General features: G+C 47.3%; 3 protein-coding genes and 1 pseudogene across 6 annotated transcripts in view; all 4 read left to right on the plus strand.

Annotated features, from left to right (window-relative positions):
- TMEM8B (transmembrane protein 8B) overlaps positions 1-15,489 on the plus strand; it is a 67,484-nt gene extending 51,995 nt beyond the window's left edge. For 2 of the 4 annotated variants that reach the window (XR_012332581.1, XR_012332584.1), the window contains 2 exons: positions 12,616-12,790; positions 15,381-15,489. The gene's annotated coding sequence lies outside the window, so the exon portion shown is untranslated. Of the gene's footprint in view, positions 1-12,615; positions 12,791-15,380 lie in introns of those variants that run through there. The other 2 variants (XM_073806273.1, XM_073806272.1) reach the window with 2 other exon arrangements.
- HRCT1 (histidine rich carboxyl terminus 1) lies at positions 14,142-16,274 on the plus strand. The gene has a single exon (XM_073806281.1). The coding sequence runs from the start codon at positions 15,492-15,494 to the stop codon at positions 15,807-15,809; it is 318 nt and encodes a 105-aa protein (XP_073662382.1). The 5' UTR covers positions 14,142-15,491; the 3' UTR covers positions 15,810-16,274.
- Positions 16,275-19,402: 3,128 nt separating this feature from the next.
- SPAAR (small regulatory polypeptide of amino acid response) lies at positions 19,403-21,684 on the plus strand. Its single transcript, XM_073806282.1, has 2 exons — positions 19,403-19,541; positions 20,038-21,684. Exon 2 carries the CDS (start codon positions 20,376-20,378, stop codon positions 20,601-20,603), a length of 228 nt encoding a protein of 75 aa, XP_073662383.1. The 5' UTR covers positions 19,403-19,541; positions 20,038-20,375; the 3' UTR covers positions 20,604-21,684.
- The window catches only part of LOC101315752 (olfactory receptor 13C7-like), a 75,980-nt pseudogene continuing 73,442 nt past the window's right edge, over positions 19,403-21,940 (plus strand).

Raw genomic sequence — 21,940 nt, forward strand, 5'->3', positions numbered from 1 at the left:
AAATATATTTTCCTTTGGTACTTTATTCTAGTACTTTTTAAAAGTTTTGTTTTTTAATTTCACTCTTATTTTATCTGGATTTATTTATTTATCTATTTATTTATTAGCAAGATAGGGTAAGTTTATTTACTTGCCTCAGCAGAATTTATTGTAATGGTAACCCTTTTCTCAGTATTTAAAAATGCCATCTTGGGCTTCCCTGGTGGCGCAGTGGTTGAGAGTCCGCCTGCCGATGCAGGGGACACAGGTTCGTGCTCCAGTCCGGGAAGATCCCACATGCCCCGGAGTGGCTAGGCCCGTGAGCGATGGCTGCTGAGCCTGCGCGTCTGAAGCCTGTGCTCTGCAACGGGAGAGGCCACAACAGTGAGAGGCCCATATACCGAGAAAAAAAAAAAAAAGCCATCTTTATCAATACTAATTTCTCATATTTATGAGTCTCTTTCTAGACTCACTGTTATGTTCTAAAGAAATTTTTACTGTCTTTTACTGTCCTCATACACACTATTTTATTTAGTTACTGTAGATTTGTAGAGTGTATTGATATCCACTAGGGCAAATTCCCTCTTACTAGCCTTTTCAATAATATCTTGGCTATTCTTTTATTTATTTATTTATCTATTTATTTATTTTTGGCTGCGTTGGGTCTTCATTGCTGTGCGCAGGCTTTCTCTAGTTGCGGTGAGCGGGGGCTACTCTTCGTTGCAGTGCACAGGCTTGTCATTGTGGTGGCTTCTCTTGTTGCGGAGCACGGGCTCTAGGCACACGGGCTTCAGTTGTTGTGGCTTGCGGGCTCTAGAGCGCGGGCTCAGTAGTTGTGGCGCACGGGCTTAGTTGCTCTATGGCATGTGGGATCTTCCTGGACCAGGGCTTGAACCTGTGTCCCCTGCATTGGCAGGTGGATTCTTAACCACTGGGCCACCAGGGAAGCCCATCTTGGCTATTGCAAATTTTCTTTTCCAGAAAAATTTTGCAATCAGCTTGTCAAATTTCATAAAAATTCTTCTGAGATTTTGCCTTTAATTTATCAACTAATTTGGGGGCAGAATTGACATTTTCGTAAAATCAAGTTTTCCCATTCAGGAACATTGTCTTTCCATTAATCCAGGTCTTTTACTATGTCCTGATCACATAGCTCTCTCCTAACATGTTAATGAAGTGCTTTTCATCGATATATGAATCGATATATATGTTGAACTCTCTTTGTATTTCTGGGATAAACCCTTCTTCCTCATGGTGTTTCATTCTTGTCGGTGCAGGATTGATTTGGGGTGATCTGAAGGGCTCCAGCTCCTGGGCTCCACCTGGTGGGTACTAGGCCATTCTTCAGGACTTTTGGGGATGGGTGTTGAAATAGCTGTGAGGCCCTGAATTCCAGGGCTCAGGCCTAGGCAGATCCCTATGGCAGCAGGATGATAGATCTAGGAATCTGGTAGACATACAATCCGTGTGCCCCTGCTATGTGGCTTTCTATCCTGCCACCTGAGGCTCTACTAGTTTCTTACTGCTCAGAGACCCTGAGAGAAGAGACCAAATGTGTATTAAAACAGTCTATATTCTCTCAGAATCCAGCAGTCTGTTCACTGACATGTCCTTTCTCTAAGCTTTATATTTATCTTTATGCCGTTTTCGATGAGGGTAAACCCTCAAATACAATTTTATTTTTATGAATCTGGATGGCTTTTCATACCAATAGACTTACAAATCAGAAAGCTACGTCCCGACTTTGGTCCGGAAAGTAAGCTCTTGAGTCTTGGGCACCAGCCTAGTTTGGAGCACAGAAGTTGTTTAGAGATCTCACTGAGAGTTGTCGAAAATAGAACTTGTGTATGTTTAAATGAAAATAAATTCTTAACAGCAGTGAAAATTCAGTGAAAGTGAAACCACACTCCCTCTTGGGTGGGACTCGAAGCCAGCCAAAACTGAGACTGGGACTCAAACCCATGGGCTTTGACTTGAAACCACCCGCGCCTCAGATTGGGGCTTGAACCCACAATCCCTGACTTAGGAGGGGACTCAAACCCACTGTCTTTTAATTGAAACCTCTCACCTGATGTCAGGACTTACTGAAGCTCAGGTCTTTTTATCTCAGTGGAGAAAGAATTCCGCCAGAGGCAAAGTGGCAGGCAAAGAGTGAGTTTATTAGCATAGGATGCTTTTGAGAAATGCAAACGGGTAGACAAGAAGGCTCTGCCCTGAGGACTGAGAGGGCTTTATTTTTATAAACAAAGGAAAAGTGGGAAGGGGAAGAAGACCACCTTCTTTCTTATTTATGGGCAAATATCAAGGCTTACATCGTTAGTTCCTCCTTTGTCCTATACGGTTAAACCGAGACTGTCAGGGCACTATTTAAATCATATGTGTATTAGTAAAAGGGTGGTAACATATACTAAAATATGATAATTCATCTCAGGTTTCAGTATAATGTCCCCTTTCACCTATATTTCTGTCTTGACTACATGTAGAAATGCTACTCTTCAAGGACTATTAACTCCCTGACTTCATGTAACAAGATTCAGACCCCATATCTATGGTCTTTGCTTGTTTGTTTGTTTTGTTTTTTGTTTTGTTTTTCCAGTACGCGGGCCTCTCTCTGTTGTGGCCTCTCCCATTGCGGAGCACAGGCTCCAGACGCGCAGGCTCAGCTGCCATGGCTCACGGGCCCAGCCGCTCCGCGGCATGTGGGATCTTCCCGGACCGGGGCACGAACCTGTGTCCCCTGCATCGGCAGGCGCACTCTCAACCACTGCGCCACCAGGGAAGCCCATATCTACGGTCTTGTGGTCCCCCCAGTCATCTCCCACCCCCCACCCCCGTGGCATGCGGGATCTTAGTTCCCTGACCAGGTATTGAACCTGTGCCCCCTGCAATGGAAGCGTGGAGCCCTAACCACTGGACTGCCAGGGAATTCCCTATTGTCTTGTGTTTTAACTATCAGGGTTTGTGGCTTGAGTGTGTCTGGCGCTTGTATGCACCTGGTCTTCTTTCAAGGTAGTATAGATTGTTGCTAGGTTACTGGGTGTTTTTTCTTGAGTGGTCATTAGCTTACAACAGTCTCCCAAACTCCCTAAAATTCTCTTTCTGTCTTTAATTAGTGGGATTTCTTTTCTTTTTTTATTTTCTTAACTTATTTTTTGGCTGCGTTGCATCTTCTTTGCTGTGCGCAGGCTTTCTCTAGTTGTGGTGAGCGGGGGGCTACTCTTCACTGCGGTGCGCGGGCTTCTCATTGCGGTGGCTTCTCTTGTTGTGGAGCACGGGTTCTAGGCACACGGGCTTCAGTAGTTGTGGCACGCAGGCTCAGTAGTTGTGGCGCACGGGCTTAGATCTTCCCAGACCAGGGATCGAACCCGTGTCCCCTGAATTGGCAGGCAGATTCTTAACCACTGAGCCATCAGGGAAGTCCCCTAGTGGGATTTCTAAACTGACTAATTATCCTACTCTATCCCTATCAAGAGTGCCACCAGCAGACCAGAAATGTGGAGGAATTTCTGAAAAATGGTAAGCAAATGAGGTTAGATTGCTAGAGGAAACCACAGCTAAACAAAGTAAGAAAGGGATTACTGCAATAAAGGGAGTGGTCTGGGGGGCAAGCTCAGCTCAGAGGCAGCAGTTACAAGGAGCAGGAGGAAGGGTCTGAGACCAGCATCCAGATGACTGGTAGGGACTCTAATTAGCAGCAAGTGGGCAGGTCCAGGTAGTGGGCATCAGAGATAGTTGCCCTCAGACTGAGTCAGTAATTGTTAATTCTTGGACGGGAGACTAAGAGAAGTTCCTGGAGGAATGGGGGAGCCACCAAGCCCAGACGATATCATCTCAGTAACACCTCCAGCCCCTACATCATGATTCCTGGAGATGGTAAATGGAAACTGAATCCACAGACAGGCCAATAGGGAATCTTAAATAAGAAGATGAACCTACCATGTGGAATTATATGGTATTTGTCTTTTTGTGACTGGCTTATTTCACTTAGCATAATGCCCTCAAGGTTCATCCATGCTGTAACATAATGTGGAATTTCCTTATTAAGGCTGAATAATATTCCATTGTATGTATGTACCACATTTTATGTATCCATTCTTTGCTTAATGGACTCTTGGGTTGTTTCCTCGTTTTAGCTGTTGTGAATACTGCTGCTATGAACATGGTGTACAGATATCTCTTTGAGATCTTGCTTTCATTTTTGGGGGCTATACCCTAGAAATGGAATGCTAGATTGTATGGTAATTCTTTTAAATTTTTAAAAAAATTACACTATTTTCCACAGTGGCTGTACCTTTTTATATACCCACCAATAGTGCACAAAGGTTCTAATTTTCTACATCCTCACCAACACTTCTTTTTTTTTGATAGTAGCCATCCTAATGTGTGCGAGGTGGTATCTCATTGTAGTTTGGATTTGCATTTCCCTAATGATTAGTAATATTGAGCATCTTTTTATGTGCTTATTGGCCATTTGTGTATCTTCTTTGGAGAAATGTCTATTTAAGTACTTTGTCCCTTTTTGGATCAGGTTGTGGGTTTGTTGTTGAGTTTTAGAAGTTCTCTGTATATTCTGGATATTAATCCCTTATCATATATATATAATCTGCAAATATTTTATCACATTCTGTGGGTTGCCTTTTTATATGGATAGTGTCTTTGATGCACAAAAGTTAAAACTTTTTGTGAAGTCTAATTTGTCTATTTTTCTTTTGTTACCTGTGCCCTTGGGGTCATATGTAAGAAATCATTGCCAAATTCAATGTCCTGAAGCTTTTGTCCTATGTTTTCTCCTAAAATTTTTATTGTTTTAGGTCTTACATTTAGGTCCTTGATCCATTTTGAGTTAATTTTTATATATGGTGTTAAGTAAGGGTCCAACTTCATTCTTTTGCATGTGGATATCCAGTTTTCCCAGTACCATTTGTTGAAAAGGCCATCCTTTCCCCATTGAACCGTCTTGGCACTCTTGTCAAAAATCATTTGACCATATATGTGAGGGTTTATTTCGGGGCTCTCTATTCTATTCCATTGGTACATATATCTGTCTTAATGCCAATACCACACTGTTTTGATCACTGTAACTTTGTAGTAAGTTTTTAAATCAGGAAGTGTGAGTCCCCCAGTTTTGTTCTTTTTCAAGATTGTTTTGGCTATTCAGGGTTCCTTGAGATTCCATATGAATTTTAGGATGAGTTTTTCTATTTCTGCAAAAAAAGTCATTGGGATTTTGGTATGAATTGCATTGAATCTGTAGATTGCTTTGGGTAGTATTGACATTTATACTCTATTAAGTCTTCCAATCCATGAACATGGGAAGTGTTTCCATTTATTTATGTCTTCTTTAGTTTCTGTCAGCAATGTTTTTTAGTTTTTGTTGTACAAATCTTTCACCTCCTTGGTTAATTCCTAAGTATTTTATTTTATTTTTTGATGCTATTGTAAATGGAATTGCTTTTGTAATTTCCTTTCAGATTGTTCACTGTTCATGTATAGATATGCAACAGATTTTTGTGTTTTGACTTTGTATCCTGGTACTTTCCTGAGTTCATTTATTAATTCAAACAGTTTTTTTTGTGTGTGGAGTCTTTAGGGTTTTCTACATATAAGATCATATCATCTGCAAAGAGAGATAATTTTACTTCTTCCTTTTCAGTTTGGATGCCTTTTATTTCTTTTTCTTTTTTTTTTCATTTTAACATCTTTATTGGAGTATAATTGCTTTACAATGGTATGTTAGCTTCAGCTTCACAACAAAATGAATCAGTTATATATATACATATGTTCCCATATCTCTTCCTGCTTGCGTCTCCCTCCCTCCCACCCTCCCTATCCCACCCCTCCAGGCGGTCACAAAGCACCGAGCTGATCTCTCTGTGCTATGCGGCTGCTTCCCACTAGCTATCTACCTTACGTTTGGTAGTGTATACATGTCCATGCCTCTCTCTCGCCTTTGTCACAGTTTACCCTTCCCCCTCCCCATAGCCTCAAGTCCATTCTCTAGTAAGTCTGTGTCTTTATTCCTGTTTCACCCCTAGGTTTTTCATGACATTTTTTTTTCTTAAATTCCATATATATGTGTTAGCATACGGTATTTGTCTCTCTCTTTCTGACTTACTTCACTCTGTATGACAGACTCTAGGTCTATCCACCTCATTACAAATAACTCAATTTCGTTTCTTTTTATGGCTGAGTAATATTCCATTGTATATATGTGCCACATCTTCTTTATCCATTCATCCGATGATGGACACTTAGGTTGTTTCCATCTCTGGGCTATTGTAAATAGAGCTGCAATGAACATTTTGGTACATGACTCTTTTTGAATTATGGTTTTCTCAGGGTATATGCCCAGTAGTGGGATTGCTGGGTCATATGGTAGTTCTATTTGTAGTTTTTTAAGGAACCCCCATACTGTTCTCCACAGTGGCTGTATCAATTTACATTCTCACCAACAGTGTAAGAGGGTTCCCATTTCTCCACACCCTCTCCAGCATTTATTGTTTCTAGATTTTTTGATGATGGCCATTCTGACTGGTGTGAGATGATATCTCATTGTAGTTTTGATTTGCATTTCTCTAATGATTAGTGATGTTGAGCATTCTTTCACGTGTTTGTTGGCAGTCTGTATATCTTCTTTGGAGAAATGTCTATTTAGGTCTTCTGCCCATTTTTGGATTGGGTTGTTTTTTTGTTATTAAGCTGCATGAGCTGCTTATAAATTTTGGAGATTAATCCTTTGTCAGTTGCTTCATTTGCAAATATTTTCTCCCATTCTGAGGGTTGTCTTTTGGTCTTGTTTATGGTTTCCTTTGCTGTGCAAAAGCTTTTAAGTTTCATTAGGTCCCATTTGTTTATTTTTGTTTTTATTTCCATTTCTCTAGGAGGTGGGTCAAAAAGGATCTTGCTGTGATTTATGTCATAGAGTGTCCTGCCTATGTTTTCCTCTAAGAGTTTGATAGTTTCTGGCCTTACATTTAGGTCTTTAATCCATTTTGAGCTTATTCTTGTGTATGGTGTTAGGGAGTGATCTAATCTCATACTTTTACATGTAGCTCTCCAGTTTTCCCAGCACCACTTATTGAAGAGGCTGTCCTTTCACCACTGTACATTCCTGCCTCCTTTATCAAAGATAAGGTGACCATATGTGCGTGGGTTTATCTCTGGGCTTTCTATCCTGTTCCATTGATCTATATTTCTGTTTTTGTGCCAGTACCATACTGTCTTGATTACTGTAGCTTTGTAGTATAATCTGAAGTCAAGAAGCCTGATTCCTCCAGCTCCGTTTTTCGTTCTCAAGATTGCTTTGGCTATTCGGGGTCTTTTGTGTTTCCATACAAATTGTGAAATTTTTTGTTCTAGTTCTGTGAAAAATGCCAGTGGTAGTTTGATAGGGATTGCATTGAATCTGTAGTTTGCTTTGGGTAGTAGAGTCATTTTCACAATGTTGATTCTTCCAATCCAAGAACATGGTATATCTCTCCATCTATTTGTATCATCTTTAATTTCTTTCATCAGTGTCTTATAATTTTCTGCATACAGGTCTTTTGTCTCCTTAGGTAGGTTTATTCCTAGATATTTTATTCTTTTTGTTGCAATGGTAAATGGGAGTGTTTTCTTGATTTCACTTTCAGATTTTTCATCCTTAGTGTATAGGAATGCCAGAGATTTCTGTGCATTAATTTTGTATCCTGCTACTTTACCAAACTCATTGATTAGCTCTAGTAGTTTTCTGGTAGCATCTTTAGGATTCTCTATGTATAGTATCACATCATCTGCAAAGAGTGACAGCTTTACTTCTTCTTTTCCAATTTGGATTCCTTTTATTTCCTTTTCTTCTCTGATTACTGTGGCTAAAACTTCCAAAACTATGTTGAATAAGAGTGGTGAGAGTGGGCAACCTTGTCTTGTTCCTGATCTTAGTGGAAATGCTTTCAGTTTTTCACCATTGAGGACGATGTTGGCTGTGGGTTTGTCATATATGGCCTTTATTATGTTGAGGAAAGTTCCCTCTATGCCTACTTTCTGCAGGGTTTTTATCATAAATGGGTGTTGAATTTTGTCAAAAGCTTTCTCTGCATCTATTGAGATGATCATATGGTTTTTCTCCTTCAATTTGTTAATATGGTGTATCACGTTGATTGATTTGCATATATTGAAGAATCCTTGCATTCCTGGAATAAACCCCACTTGATCATGGTGTATGATCCGTTTAATGTGCTGTTGGATTCTGTTTGCTAGTATTTTGTTGAGGATTTTTGCATCTATGTTCATCAGTGATATTGGCCTGTAGTTTTCTTTCTTTGTGACGTCCTTGTCTGGTTTTGGTATCAGGGTGATGGTGGCCTCGTAGAATGAGTTGGGGAGTGTTCCTCCCTCTGCTATATTTTGGAACAGTTTGAGAAGGATAGGTGATAGCTCTTCTCTAAATGTTTGATAGAATTCGCCTGTGAAGCCATCTGGTCCTGGGCTTTTGTTTGTTGGAAGATTTTTAATCACAGTTTCAATTTCAGTGCTTGTGATTGGTCTGTTCATATTTTCTATTTCTTCCTGATTCAGTCTTGGCAGGTTGTGCCTTTCTAAGAATTTGTCCATTTCTTCCAGGTTGTCCATTTTATTGGCATAGAGTTGCTTGTAGTAATCTCTCATGATCTTTTGTATTTCTGCAGTGTCAGTTGTTACTTCTCCTTTTTCATTTCTAATTCTATTGATTTGAGTCTTCTCCCTTTTTTTCTTGATGAGTCTGGCTAATGGTTTATCAATTTTGTTTATCCTTTCAAAGAACCAGCTTTTAGTTTTATTGAGCTTTGCTATCGTTTCCTTCATTTCTTTTTCATTTATTTCTGATCTGATTTTTATGATTTCTTTCCTTCTGCTAACTTCAGGGTTTTTTTGTTCTTCTTTCTCTAATTGCTTTAGGTGCAAGGTTAGGTTGTTTATTCGAGATGTTTCCTGTTTCTTAAGGTAGGATTGTATTGCTATAAACTTCCCTCTTAGAACTGCTTTTGCTGTATCCCATAGATTTTGAGTCGTCGTGTTTTCATTGTCATTTGTTTCTAGGTATTTTTTGATTTCCTCTTTGATTTCTTCAGTGATCACTTCGTTATTAAGTAGTGTATTGTTTAGCCTCCATGTGTTTGTATTTTTTACAGATCTTTTCCTGTAATTGATATCTAGTCTCATAGCGTTGTGGTCGGAAAAGATACTTGATACAATTTCAATTTTCTTAAATTTACCAAGGCTTGATTTGTGACCCAAGATATGATCTATCCTGGAGAATGTTCCATGAGCACTTGAGAAAAATGTGTATTCTGTTGTTTTTGGATGGAATGTCTTATAAATATCAATTAAGTCCATCTTGTTTAATCTGTCATTTAAAGCTTGTGTTTCCTTATTTATTTTCATTTTGGATGATCTGTCCATTGGTGAAAGTGGGGTGTTAAAGTTGCCTACTATGAATGTGTTACTGTCGATTTCCCCTTTTATGGCTGTTAGTATTTGCCTTATGTATTGAGGTGCTCCTATGTTGGGTGCATAAATATTTACAATTGTTATATCTTCTTCTTGGATCGATCCCTTGATCATTATGTAGTGTCCTTCTTTGTCTCTTGTAATAGTCTTTATTTTAAAGTCTATTTTGTCTGATGTGAGAATTGCTACTCCAGCTTTCTTTTGGTTTCCATTTGCATGAAATACCTTTTTCCATCCCCTTACTCTCAGTCTGTATGTGTCTCTAGGTCTGAAGTGGGTCTCTTGTAGACAGCAAATATATGCATCTTGTTTTTGTATCCATTCAGCCAATCTGTGTCTTTTGGTGGGAGCATTTAGTCCATTTACATTTAAGGTAATTATCGATATGTATGTTCCCATTCCCATTTTCTTAATTGTTTTCGGTACGTTATTGTAGGTCTTTTCCTTCTTTTGTGTTTCTTGCCTAGAGAATTTCCTTTAGCAGTTGTTGTAAAGCTGGTTTGGTGGTGCTGAACTCTCTCAGCTTTTGCTTGTCTGTAAACGTTTTAATTTCTCTGTCAAATCTGAATGAGATCCTTGACGGGTAGAGTAATCTTGGTTGTAGGTTTTCCCCTTTCATCACTTTAAATATGTCCTGCCAGTTCCTTCTGGCTTGCAGAGTTTCTGCTGAAAGATCAGCTGTTAACCTTATGGGGATTCCCTTGTATGTTATTTGTTGGTTTTCCCTTGCTGCTTTTAATATTCTTTCTTTGTATTTAATTTTTGATAGTTTGATTAATATGTGTCTTGGCATGTTTCTCCTTGGATTTATCCTGTATAGGACTCTCTGTGCTTCCTGGACTTGATTGACTATTTCCTTTCCCATATTAGGGAAGTTTTCGACTATAGTCTCTTCAAATATTTTCTCAGCCCCTTTATTTTTCTCTTCTGCTTCTGGGAACCCTATAATTCGAATGTTGGTGCGTTTAATGTTGTCCCAGAGGTCTCTGATACTGTCCTTAATTCTTTTCATTCTTTTTTCTTTACTCTGCTCCCCAGCAGTTATTTCCACCATTTTATCCTCCAGCTCACTTATCCATTCTTCTGCCTCAGTTATTCTGTTACTGATTCCTTCTAGAGTATTTTTAATTTCAGTAATTGTGTTTTTCATCACTGTTTGTTTGTTCTTTAGTTCTTCTAGATCCTTATTTAACATTTCTTGTAGTTTCTCCATTCTGTTTCCGAGATTTTGGATCAGCTTTACTATCATTACTCTGAATTCTTTTTCAGGTAGGTTGCCTATTTTGTCCGCATTTATTTGGTCTTGCAGGTTTTTACCTTGCTCCTTCGTCTGTAACATATTTTTTTGTCATTTCACTTTTTTTTTTTTGATGGTGGGACTGTATTCCTGTCTGCTTGTTTGGCCTGAGCCATCCAGCACTGGAGTTTGTAGGCCGTTGGGTAGAGCTGGGTTTTGGTGCCGAGATGAGGACCTCCAGGAGGCCTCACTCTGATTAATATTCCCTGGGGTTTGAGGTTCTCTATCCGTCCAGCGGTTTGGGCTTGGCTTTCCCACCACAGGAGCTCAGGCCTGACCTCTGGCCTGGGAACCAAGATCCCGCAAGCTGCATGGCGTGGCAAAAAAACAAAAGGAAAAGAAAAAGGAAAAAAGGAGCAGTACAATAACAAAGAATAAAAAAAAAAAAGTAAAATTAGATAATAAATATATTAGGAGAAATAAAAATATAATTGAAACAACTTCAACAAAGTAAAATAAAACCACAACAGAAAAAAGAAAAAAAAAACGGGGGAACAAGCCAAAAGGAGCAGAACAATAACAAAATATAAAGAATAAAATTAGAAAAATAAAAGATTTATTAGAAAAAATAAAAATACAAACAACAACAGCAACAAGGTAAAACAGAACCCCAACCTAAAAGTAGAAAAAAAAAAAAGCGTTGGGCTTCCCTGGTGGCGCAGTGGTTGAGAGTCCGCCTGTCGATGCAGGGGACACGGGTTCGTGCCCCGGTCCGGGAAGATCCCACGTGCCGCGGAGCGGCTGGGCCCGTGAGCCACAGCAGTGAGAGGCCAGCGTACCGCAAAAAAAAAAAAAAAAGCCTTGGCTATGGGCGGCGGAGTTTTGACAGGGGGGTGGGGTGGAACTTAGGTAGGGGCAGGGTTTAGGATGGGTGGGGCCTAGGTGGGGGGTGGGGTGGGTGGGGTGACTTTCAAGCGTGGGGTGGGGCCTCTGCTTAGGACCTGCCCGGAAGGGAAGAGGAAGCACATACAAAAGGGGGCTTATGGAGTGTGGATTTCCGGAGTTAGAGGTAAGGCCCTGGGTGAGGGTGTGTGGGTGGGGTTTAGGCCCAGCATGGTTGGAGGGGGTCTCAGAGGGGCTACCTCTGAGTGTAGAGGTAGGGCCCTGGGTGGGGTGTAGAGGCACAGCAGGAGGGAGGCTCCGAGGGCAGAGGATTAGGCCTGGGAGCCCAACAGGCTCCCCGGTGCCTAAGTGGACAGGGAACGTGTTGGCTGTGTTCCCTTCCGTTCCTCTGCCCCCCAACCAGGGTCTCCCCTGTCTCCGCTGGACCCCTAACCGTGGGTGGGTCCCGCTGGGTGTAGGAACTCCTCCCCTCCCCCAGCCACCTCTCAGGGGTGCCTGTCCCGTAGGTCCGGCCTTTACTTTTGCTCCGCCTTCTCTCCCTCCCACTCCCTCAGGACCCGCGTGGCTGGAGGGGGCCTCGGTGGGCAGAGGATCAGGCCTGGGATCTCAGCAGGCTCCCAGGGGCCCAAGTGGGCATGGGAAACGCTGGCCATGCTCCCTTTTGATCCTTTGTGCTCCCAGTGGTCCCTTCCTTTCCCCCCTGGGCATGGGATCCCTTCCCCTACCCCAGCCGTCCCTCAGGGGCCCCGGTCCCATCCCGCCTCCACTTCTACCCCCTCACTCCCCCCAACGCCCAGGTCCTACCCGGTTGCTGGGGGTTCCTCCCATTCCCTTAGGTGTCAGTGGTCCCCCACCAGTGCCTGGTAGGTGCCCTAGTTGCGAGGAGACGCGAATTCCACGTCCTCCTAGTCCGCCATGTTGACTCCGCCCCCCACGAAAAAACCCTCCTTGATTGTATTTCTGCATGCGATTCTCTACTTAAACATAACAAAAATGTTCCTTTTTTTTTTTTTTTTTGCGGTACGCAGGCCTCTCACTGTTGTGGTCTTTCCCGTTGCGGAGCACAGGCTCCGGACGCGTAGGCTCAGCGGCCGTGGCTCACAGGCCGAGCCGCTCCACGGCACGTGGTATTCTTCCCCCACCAGGACACTGAACCTGTATCTCCTGCATCGGCAGGCGGACTCTCAACCACTGCGCCACCAGGTAAGCCCCAGACAACTATAACTTTTGACAGGTCCGAATACAAAACTGATTTATTTACAGTGTCACCGCTAGGTGGTGCCACCAATTAGTGAAAACAATGGTTGCTGTCATGGGACAACCGAAAACCACTTGCAGCCAGTACAAGCACAAGTTTGTGAGCTTGTAGGGAACTTGTGTGCCCTTGTGCACTTGTGTATAAGCGTGTGCACACACAACTCTTGGTGCATGAGTTTGCTCTCAGTGCAATGTTGGTTTACAAGTGTACACATGTGTGCATGTGTGCAAGTCCATGCAGAGGTCTGTGCACCCTGGAGAGCATGGGCATGAAGCTAATGATATGAACTCCAAAAGTCCTGACCCATCAGCCGTATGTATTGTCTGGAACTCTGGCCCCTTATCTTGGAAGGCTGTTTGTAGAGCGTGCAGAAACCCTGACCCTAAGGGAGAAATACAGCGACGCCACAGGACAGCTTTTCTGAGGCAGGGAATCCCTAGACACAGCCACACATCCTCTAAGGTCATCAGTCCTGCAAGCCCTCCAAGGGGGTCTCAGTCACTTGTGACGTCGTGGAGGACCGTGGTCTCAACACCTTCCCGAGTGCCCAAAGCTTCAAATCAAATGCCCACCTTGGGATTGTATCTTCTGTCCAGATGGGGAGTGACCCTGCACTTAAGAAAATAAATGTGTGTGTATGTGTGTGTAGGATGGGGGAGCTCCCCCAATTCCCTGCCCCCACCCAAAGTCATCCAAATCCACACACCCTTTCCCTGTTATCTCTGTGGACGGTCCTCAGCTGATCTCAGCTCTCACTCTGGAGCCCCCTTCACTCCGGGAATCGTGCTGTCTTGATTATTTGCGGTCTAGAATAGCCCACAAAGCTGGGGTACCTTAGGCAATTCCCCTCCCTCAGTTTCTCTGGCTCTCAGTGAGGGCTGGGTCTGTGTGACTCCAAGAGGCCCTTAGTGCTGACTGGCGTTCTGCCAGTCGCAGGGCCCTGCCCCCCTCCCGTGGCTGGTGTTGGGTGGGAGTCTCCTTGGAGAAGCTCCCAAGAAGGAGAAAGTTCTGTTTGGCTTCCTCCTCCTCCTTCCAGCACACTTCCCTCCTTAACAGGCCCCCAGGGAAGGCAGCTGGGCTCGCAGGCCTCTAGAAGCCACAGGAGGGAGTTCTCACTTGAGCATCATTAAAAGTTCAAGTGGCTTCCTCCCTCCACGCCCCCCACCCCAGGGTGAAAGCCCCAGGACTCATTAGACCCACTGCCCCCAGAGCCCAATTTGGTTGAAGGGAATGCTTGGCTTTTCCATCCAGAGGAGCTTTGCCTTAAGGGTTTGGGGCTTCCCTGAGAGAGCTCATCTCAGATTGAGGTCAGAGAGGGAAGGTCCCCAGAGGTCACCTCTTGCCCTGGCACTTTTCCAGAGGAGGAAACAGGCTGCAGGGGAGGGACTTGTCCAAGGTCCCACAGAGGTGGGCTCACTGTGGAGGGCCCCCGGGCATCCATGGTCTCGGGATGGAGATGCAGAGCTGGGGCTTCGGGGAGGCCCTGCCACGTGTGAGGAAGAGCTGTGAGAACAGTCCGACAAGCCCACAGCAGAAGGGGCTGCCCAGGGAGATAGTGGACGCCCATCCCTGGACATGTGGGTGGGATGGGTAAGTGCTTGTCTAGATGAACAGAGGATTCAGGACCAGGAGGGGGAGAGGGATGCGAAACTGCTCAGGTCCTGCCCTCTCTGTAAATTCTCCCCCAGGCAGGAATGGCGTGTCACAACTGCTGGGCTGGGGTGGCGCGAGGGCCTGCCGTTTATGGCCAGTTGAGCCTGTTGGTTGGAAGCCAGGAGGCTGGCACTGGGGCCTCTCTGACCTCAGCAGCCTCCTTCCTGCCTCCTGCAGCCCTGGGCTAACACCCAGACCCTCTTAGCTCCCAGATCCAGTAGGACCGAGGATGCAGAGACAATTTTTCATCTTCCCTGGATGATAAAACCCTGCCTGCGGGGCCTGCCTGAGCTCCTGAAGTGTGGGACAATTGCACGATAGAACCTGACTAGTCCAGGAGGCCTCTGTAGGCTGCAGGACAGGGAGCCGCAGACTCTCAGATGGCACGAGGTCTCCCAAGTCGACTGGTGCAAACTCTGCTGCCTTAATATCAGTGGCAAATGTGTCAGGACCTGGTTTAAGTGCCTTATAAATCTTAACTCCTTGAATCCTCAGAAAACCCTATGTGGAAATATGCTCTAATGAGCCATTTTACAGATGAGGAAACTGAGGCACAGAGAGTTTAGGAAACTTGTGCACAATCACAGGGCAAGTGAGTCATGTGGTTCGAGAACCCATGTGCTGTGCTCTCAGTAAGAGAGGAGGGAGCCCAGGGAGGGGACAGAGCTGGCCCAGTCACTTGGCCAAACAGCAGGATTGGGGGCCTAGACTCTTTATCTCCAGCCTCTGGCCCCTCCCCACCCCGCAGCCCCTCCTTTCAGCTCCTCTGTCCCGACCAAGCCTCGCTGTGGGCCTCCCCAGAGCTAACAGTGGCCAGGCCTCCCCTTGGCTGGCAGCTCCAGCCCAAAGAGGCTGCACCCACATTCCCTGGCTGCTCTCCAGCCCACAGGAGCTGAGAAAACAAAGTCCAGTGACTGTGAGGGCTGAGCAGAGGCTGCCGAAGGGGAGGAAGCAGCGAGGAGCCACCGAGCGGAGGCCGCTGTCAACTCCCAGATGCTGGGCCTCCTGGGGAGCACGACCCTCGTGGGCTTGATCATAGGCGCTGCTGTGGCTCTGCTGTTGCTGCTGCTGCTGCTGGCCGCCTGCTTGTACTGCAGACAGGAGGAGACTGACGTGGAGAGGAACCACCCTGCTGCAAGGAGAAACCGAGTCCGGTGGGCCCAGCCTCCGATCTCCTCAGGCCGGGGCCACCTGGGACGCTTGCACCATATCCGTTATTCTGGCCGTGTGCCTCACATGCCCCATGCGACCCTCCATCACCACCATCACCTCGCCCACCACCATGCCCACCACGCCCACCAGGCCCAGTGAGGCCGCCGCTGATGCCTGGATGGCAGCCTGCCCCACCATCACCAGGATGCGGGGACCCCGAGGTTCCCGTGCAGAAGGGCACCTCTCGGCGGTGAACGTCGGGACCTGCCTGGGCTTCATTCGCCTACTGTGCCCCGTGTGCTACGGAGGCGGAGGACTGAAGAGCTCCAGGGGTGGCCCTGACGGGGCTGAGAGCAGGGGTGGTGGTGGTCCTTCGGGGGCGGACACCACCTTGTGACTGTAAGTCCCAACGGGCACCAGAAGTGACGGCCAGTCTGGTGCAGGTGCACAGGGGTGTGGGGATGCACAGAAGGTGTACCCTGCTCTCTCCAAACAACCAGGCCTCTGGCCAGGGCGGTAGCTGGGAGGTGCCCTGGTAACGCCCTTTCATTTGCAGAACGTAGCTTGAGGCTGCACAATCAAGTCAATGGTGCCTTAATACAAGAAAATAAAAACCACTAAGAAGCTTTTGTGAAGAGGCTCTTGATTGTAACTCAAGTGGGAGGGAGGGAGTGGCCAGCCCTTTGTCTGCCTCGCCCAGGACCTTCCTCTCCGGTGGGACCGAGTGCCTGGTGCGGGCCCTGCAGCGGGGGAGATTGGGCGGCTCTGCAGGGCTCTGAGGACAGTAGGTGAGAAGGCCTGGGGCCTGAGCTCTGATGAGGGGGAGGTTAGGGTTTGCAGGCAGCCCTGCCCAGACAGAGAGAGGGGGAAGAGGCCGTCCAGGCTGGCCCCTGGGCTCTACCTCCAGGGCTCTCTTCAGTCCATCTCTAGGGCAGACTGCGCTCTGGAACTGCAGAAACCCCCTTCCATGGGCTGTGCTGAATTAATGTTTCTTTGGTAACTGGGTCAGGGTTTCTTATCCAGGCCTTGAGTCTCCAGCCAGCCTGACCCCTCCCGTGCTTGGGTGTGGCTGGCGCTGTGTCTGGGAGGGAGGGTGTGGTGCTGGGTGGCCTTGGGAGAGTGCTCACCTCAAGGGAGTCTCAGTTTCCTCTTCCCTAAAATGGGATAGATGACAGAAACATCTTGCCAAAGCCTGGAGGCCTGTTCCCAAATACCCCAGAACAGCTGACGGGATTCCAAAGTGAGGAAGGAAATCTTGTTCTGAGGCCTTCCCTGAGGAAGGAAGTCCTGTGAGCCAGGGTGGGAAGTGGAGGGGAGAGGCTTGGGGGCCAGGCCAGGTGGTGGGGAGGGGCTGGAGAACAGGCCAGAAAGTCCCGGGGCCTGGTGACTGACTCACTGGAACAGAATGTCCTGTTTCTTTTCTATTTCCTGGTGGATTCTCTGTGAGGGCTGGGATGGGAAGGGGTGGAAGGGGGAGAGGGAGGCAAATTCACACTGAGAGCTGGACTAGACTGCAGGCTTGGGAAAGTGGATCAGGGTCTATGGTGCCTTTTGAACCCGCCTCCCCTCGCCTCCCCCTACGGCTGCCCTGAGCTCATCCCCAGCTTGGACTCCTGCTGCAGGCCCTCTGGGCTGCCTACCTCCAGCCCTGCCCCTTTGTGAAGCGTCCCCACACTGTAGCCTCCTCACTGTCCTTAGAACAAAGTCTAAGGACATTGTTGGCCTTCTGGTTGGCCATTCAAGGCCCCCTGGTCTGTTTTGTGCCTACTTGTGTTCCTTTTGTCCTATCCGCACTGCTCCAGTCCTCAGACTCAGAAAACCCTGCACCTTCCCTTCTCTGTGTCTTTGCCCAAGACGAATTTGTTACTCACTCCTATGGGTTTCCAATTTATTATTATTATTGTCGTTGTTGTTATCATTATTTCTCTTGGCACACTGAACACACTCTCTTTCCCTAGAGATTTACGGCAAGATTCAAAGGCCCCTGCCTTCATAGGACTGAGAACTCTTTGAGGGCTCCCCACTGCCCAGGGTGGGACCAGTCCACACAACAGATGGTCAGGAAAGATTCCCAGAGCTTCACGCTCTCTAGAAAAGTAAATGTGCTTGGAATAACCACTGCCAGAAGCTTGGGGCTTCAGGGACACCAGGTATAACAGTAGGACCCTGCAAGGATTAGGCCGTTGAGCTCCTGGGGCCTTGTTGAGGGAGCTTGTGTTCCTACCCTATCTCCCCAGTGTTGGGGGTGTGTGGAGGTCTGTAGCCTGCTGGCTTGGACCATGCCCCCCATCCCTCTGCGGAGCCCCATGTCAGCCTTGGCTGGCCTGTCTTTCCTAAGTGTGGCTTCGAGCATCCTCTGGGAGAACCAGGATGCCTGCCATCACCTTTTCCCTTTTTAATATAAGTGGGATGTATGGGAGACTTCCCTGGTGGTCCAGTGGTTAAGACTCTGAGCTTCCACTGTAAGGGGTGCAGGTTCGATCACTAGTGGGGGAATTAATATCCCACATGCCACGTGGTAAGGCCAAAAGAAAATAAAAATATATGTATATGGAATGTATGGGGCGTGGTCTTTCTTCTGACCAGTAGACAGTGATGGATGCTGGGAGGACAGATGTGTGTCTAAGTGGTAGACATCTTTGGGAGCCCCACTGCATCTGGGGCTTATAGGCAGGGACTGTCTATCATAGGATTACAAAAGTCACAAGAAGAGAAAATACCTGGAATAAACCCTTAGGACAAGCAGTTCCCCTGGTGCCCTCCATCTCCCAAACTGACTAATTGATTTTGGTAATTCAGTCTGAAACCACAGGCCCCACAGATTGGCTCATCATGTTTCCTGTCTCCTGCTTCTGGTCGCCCCAGCTAATACAAATAATTCAAAGTGTCCAGCTTCCTGTCACAGCCCCCACTGGCTCCAGGCTCCTCCTCTGTGTCGGTGTCCGGTCATCTTAGAAAAGGGAAGAGAGAGAATTTAGCAGGGTATCATTTACTAGGAATTGTCACTCTCCCATTCTGTGTGTAGGCAGTTTCCTACAACTAGTACCAAAGAAAGTTCACTGGGCCTTGGAGAAATTGACAAGGACCCAGGCTGTGTATCCCTGGGCTAGGCCTTGGCCCTCCCTGGGCCTTTGCACTCTGGTCAGTAAAACTGTAGAAGGAGGCAACTGCTCTGTGGACTGGTGGTACCTAGAGAGAGCATCGAACTAAGAGGAAAGGGAGGAAGCCCCTCCTAGACTATTTGGTACTCTAGTTATCACTACTAACTAGCAGTAGGCCTTGGGCAGGGCATTTAACCTCTGTGACTATGGGCACTGTTACCTCTGAAATGGAGATAACATCACTTCGCAATGTTACTAGACAGTGCCTGACGGTATCTAGTACCTGGAATTATTGTTTCTCACATACCTTTTCTCCAAGGTTGGGTAAAGTGAGGCTAATAACCCGGTCTACTTTCCGGAAGTGGTGGTGGTCTCAGGAGGTGTTGGCTGTGGAAGGGCTGTGACCGAGTGACAGTCAGGATGGAGCCCCTTCTGGCAGACTTACTTATGGCCTGGGCCTGGCTCACCCCCTCCCCTGAGTCGATGAAGTGGACACCCTGGCAGGGAGCAGGGCTGGAGTGGCATGGGTGTGCATGGGGGGTGAGGTGGGGTGAGTGCAGTCACCAAGGGGGCCAGCAGCTGTGCGGGTCCTGGGCCCTCACTCACAATTGGAGGAAGGAATGCAGGAAGTGCTCACAGCCGCTCAGATATCTCAGAGCCTCGTCCCAGGCAGGACCAAGGCTGCAGTACCCTGGGAATGAGTGTGCCATGGCCTGGCCCCTGGGGTGGCCACCGGGCCAGGAGCCCACGGCACTGCGTACAGCCAGAGCTGTCCCTCGCGGAGCCCAGGGTAAGTTTTCACAGCACGAGCAGGTAGCGAGGAGGGCTGCCTGGAGCAGAGGGGAGGCTGGAGCAGAAGACCGGTGAGGGGGACTAAGGAGCCCACAGTAGTTACTGAAGGGCTCAGATATCCCTCCCGGAGCATGACCTGCCTTATCTCAACAGCACTCTCCCGGCCCGTGCAGAAAAGGAGGCCGAATGAAAGGGCACTTGTTTCCAAGCAGCACTCCCTGCATCTGGCCCAGAGCTGCCATTGCCTCCTCCCCACTTTTGTCCCTGCCCCCAGTACAGGGCCAGGGGTTTGAGAGGCAGCAGATAGGCTGATTCAAGGACTGGCCCAAGGTTCCTCCAGGGGAGGAGCCTGGGCTCATCTCGGATCCACAGGACGGGGGGAGTATTTTGTCTTTTGTCTGAGTGTACAAACACTCATGAACTCCATATGCGTCATTAGAGGGCCGGGTTAGTGAGGCTCCCTCTGAGCAAAGTCTTCTGCCTTCTCCTTCCAGCCCCCTGCATCCAGGGAGTCTTGAGCTCACATCTTTCAGGACAGTGCTTCTTCCAGAGCTGCCAGGGGAGTTGCCCATGGCTCTTAGAAACCTGGCCCGAGGCTTAGAAAACAGTGACAGAGACCCCCTGAGATCGGAGTAGAGCCATGTGGGGCACCCAACGGCCCAGAGGGGGCACCAGCCAGGGCCTCAGACCGATATCTTCTTAGAAGACCATCGGGAGAGCAGCTGGAGGAGCAAGGGTACCTGCTATCACCAAGAGCCCCTCGCTTCGGATGGGGAGCTAAGGTCTGAGACGCATCCCGGGTTGCTCAGTGGGTCAGTGGCCAAACGGGGCCATGGAAACGGCAGTGATTGGAATTGTGGCCGTGCTATTCGTGGTCACCGTGGCCATCACCTGCATCCTCTGCTGTTTCAGCTGTGACTCAAGGACCCAGGATTCTCAGGGGGGCCCACACCCCAGCTTCACGGTGGCCACGTTTCGCCAGGAGGCTTCTCTCTCCACGGGGCCAGGTCACCATGTCCAGCCAGTGGCGGGTGTCCGGGACTTCTGGACTTTCATGTGAGACCTACCAGCCCCCAGGATTTGCTCTGCTGGTGGTCAGACTCATCTACCCCCCCGGCAAGCCTTCTCTGTTGACCCACTCCTTCAAGCCTGGCATTCCTGTCCTTCCCTGCCTGTATCCAGAAAACTCCCTGTCCCATCCCATCCCAGCTTGCCATGGCCTCCAGTCTGGGAGATCCATGGTGATGGGGCCAGGTGGGAGTCAGCTCTGACCCCTGAGAGCTCAGCTGGACCAACCCACAGGATGGGGCTTAGGAGAGGTCCGGAGCTTGAGTGACCGGGCAGAGCTGGGTGGTATGGTGGGCCAGCTCTTCTGAGCTTCACGGTGAACTGAAATATCACTGGACTTTATAGTGAACAGAGTGTTGGTTAACTCAAGTTATCCCAGGATGCCTATGAAACTGGTTCTATTGCCACCAGAGGAAGCAGCGCCCTCAGTGGACAGTTTTACAAACTTATCTGTTCCTCTAATTGAGTCATTTTGCTACTTGCCTGTGCACATCCTGCAGAGCCCACCCCTGAGATCTGCCTCCTACCCGTTACCTGAAATCAGCCCTGAAATTCTGAAACCAAAGTGATGCTTCCTGGGAACTGGCAATGTATTTTATAATTGAAAATGCATATCCTTTTATGGGTCTCCCAAGAATCGGGGTTGGGGAATCACAAAAGGAAACAGAAGAGAAAAATAGAGTCACAGAAAGTACAAGATGTTTTATTAACAGGAAAGCCAGAAAGAAGACTTTGAAACATATTTTGAATGAGACTTTATTACTATATTCTTATAGGTCACTTCTATTCTTAGAGACTAAGTGACCTGTGTCACTCAGGAATGATAGAAAAATGATAGAACTCCAAATGACAGAACTGAAAGTTAATTTTGAATAAGTTAAAATGTTATGTTATATTGACAGTATGTAACAAAGCTCTTGTTTGCATCACAAATAAATAGATGTTCAGTTTTTATTTATAGAAAATCTGTTTTCTCTGTACCCATGAAATAAATGCCGGGCCATATTTAGCATATGGTTTGGAGGCTGCAGAATTCTGAGTCTCCTGACTCATGTCTCCAGCCAGCCCTGAAGGAATGACTCTCCCAGGACCTGCCTGTTGAAGGGGGCAGGACTGACCTTGCGAGGAGGTCTGGCCTCTGAGGGTGCCCGGATGGGCCACTCTGGCCACGGAAGGACTCTCAGAGAGAGAGGCTTAGGGCTGCAGAGGTGCAGAAGGGTAAGGGGACAGGGAGAGAGTCAGGCTGGTGGAGAGGTGTGGAGGCGGGTGGTGTGGGGTGAGCATGGGGAGGGAAGAGGCACAGCCCAGGGACAGGAGCTCCTGGCGACC

The sequence above is a fragment of the Tursiops truncatus genome, chromosome 6 (genome assembly GCF_011762595.2).
Source record: "Tursiops truncatus isolate mTurTru1 chromosome 6, mTurTru1.mat.Y, whole genome shotgun sequence".
Taxonomy (NCBI): Eukaryota; Metazoa; Chordata; class Mammalia; order Artiodactyla; family Delphinidae; genus Tursiops; species Tursiops truncatus.

Coding starts and splice junctions, on each gene's coding strand:
- HRCT1 (XM_073806281.1), top strand. CDS start 15,492: ATGCTGGGCCTCCTGGGGAGCACGACCCTCGTGGGCTTGATCATAGGC.
- SPAAR (XM_073806282.1), top strand. CDS start 20,376: ATGGAAACGGCAGTGATTGGAATTGTGGCCGTGCTATTCGTGGTCACC.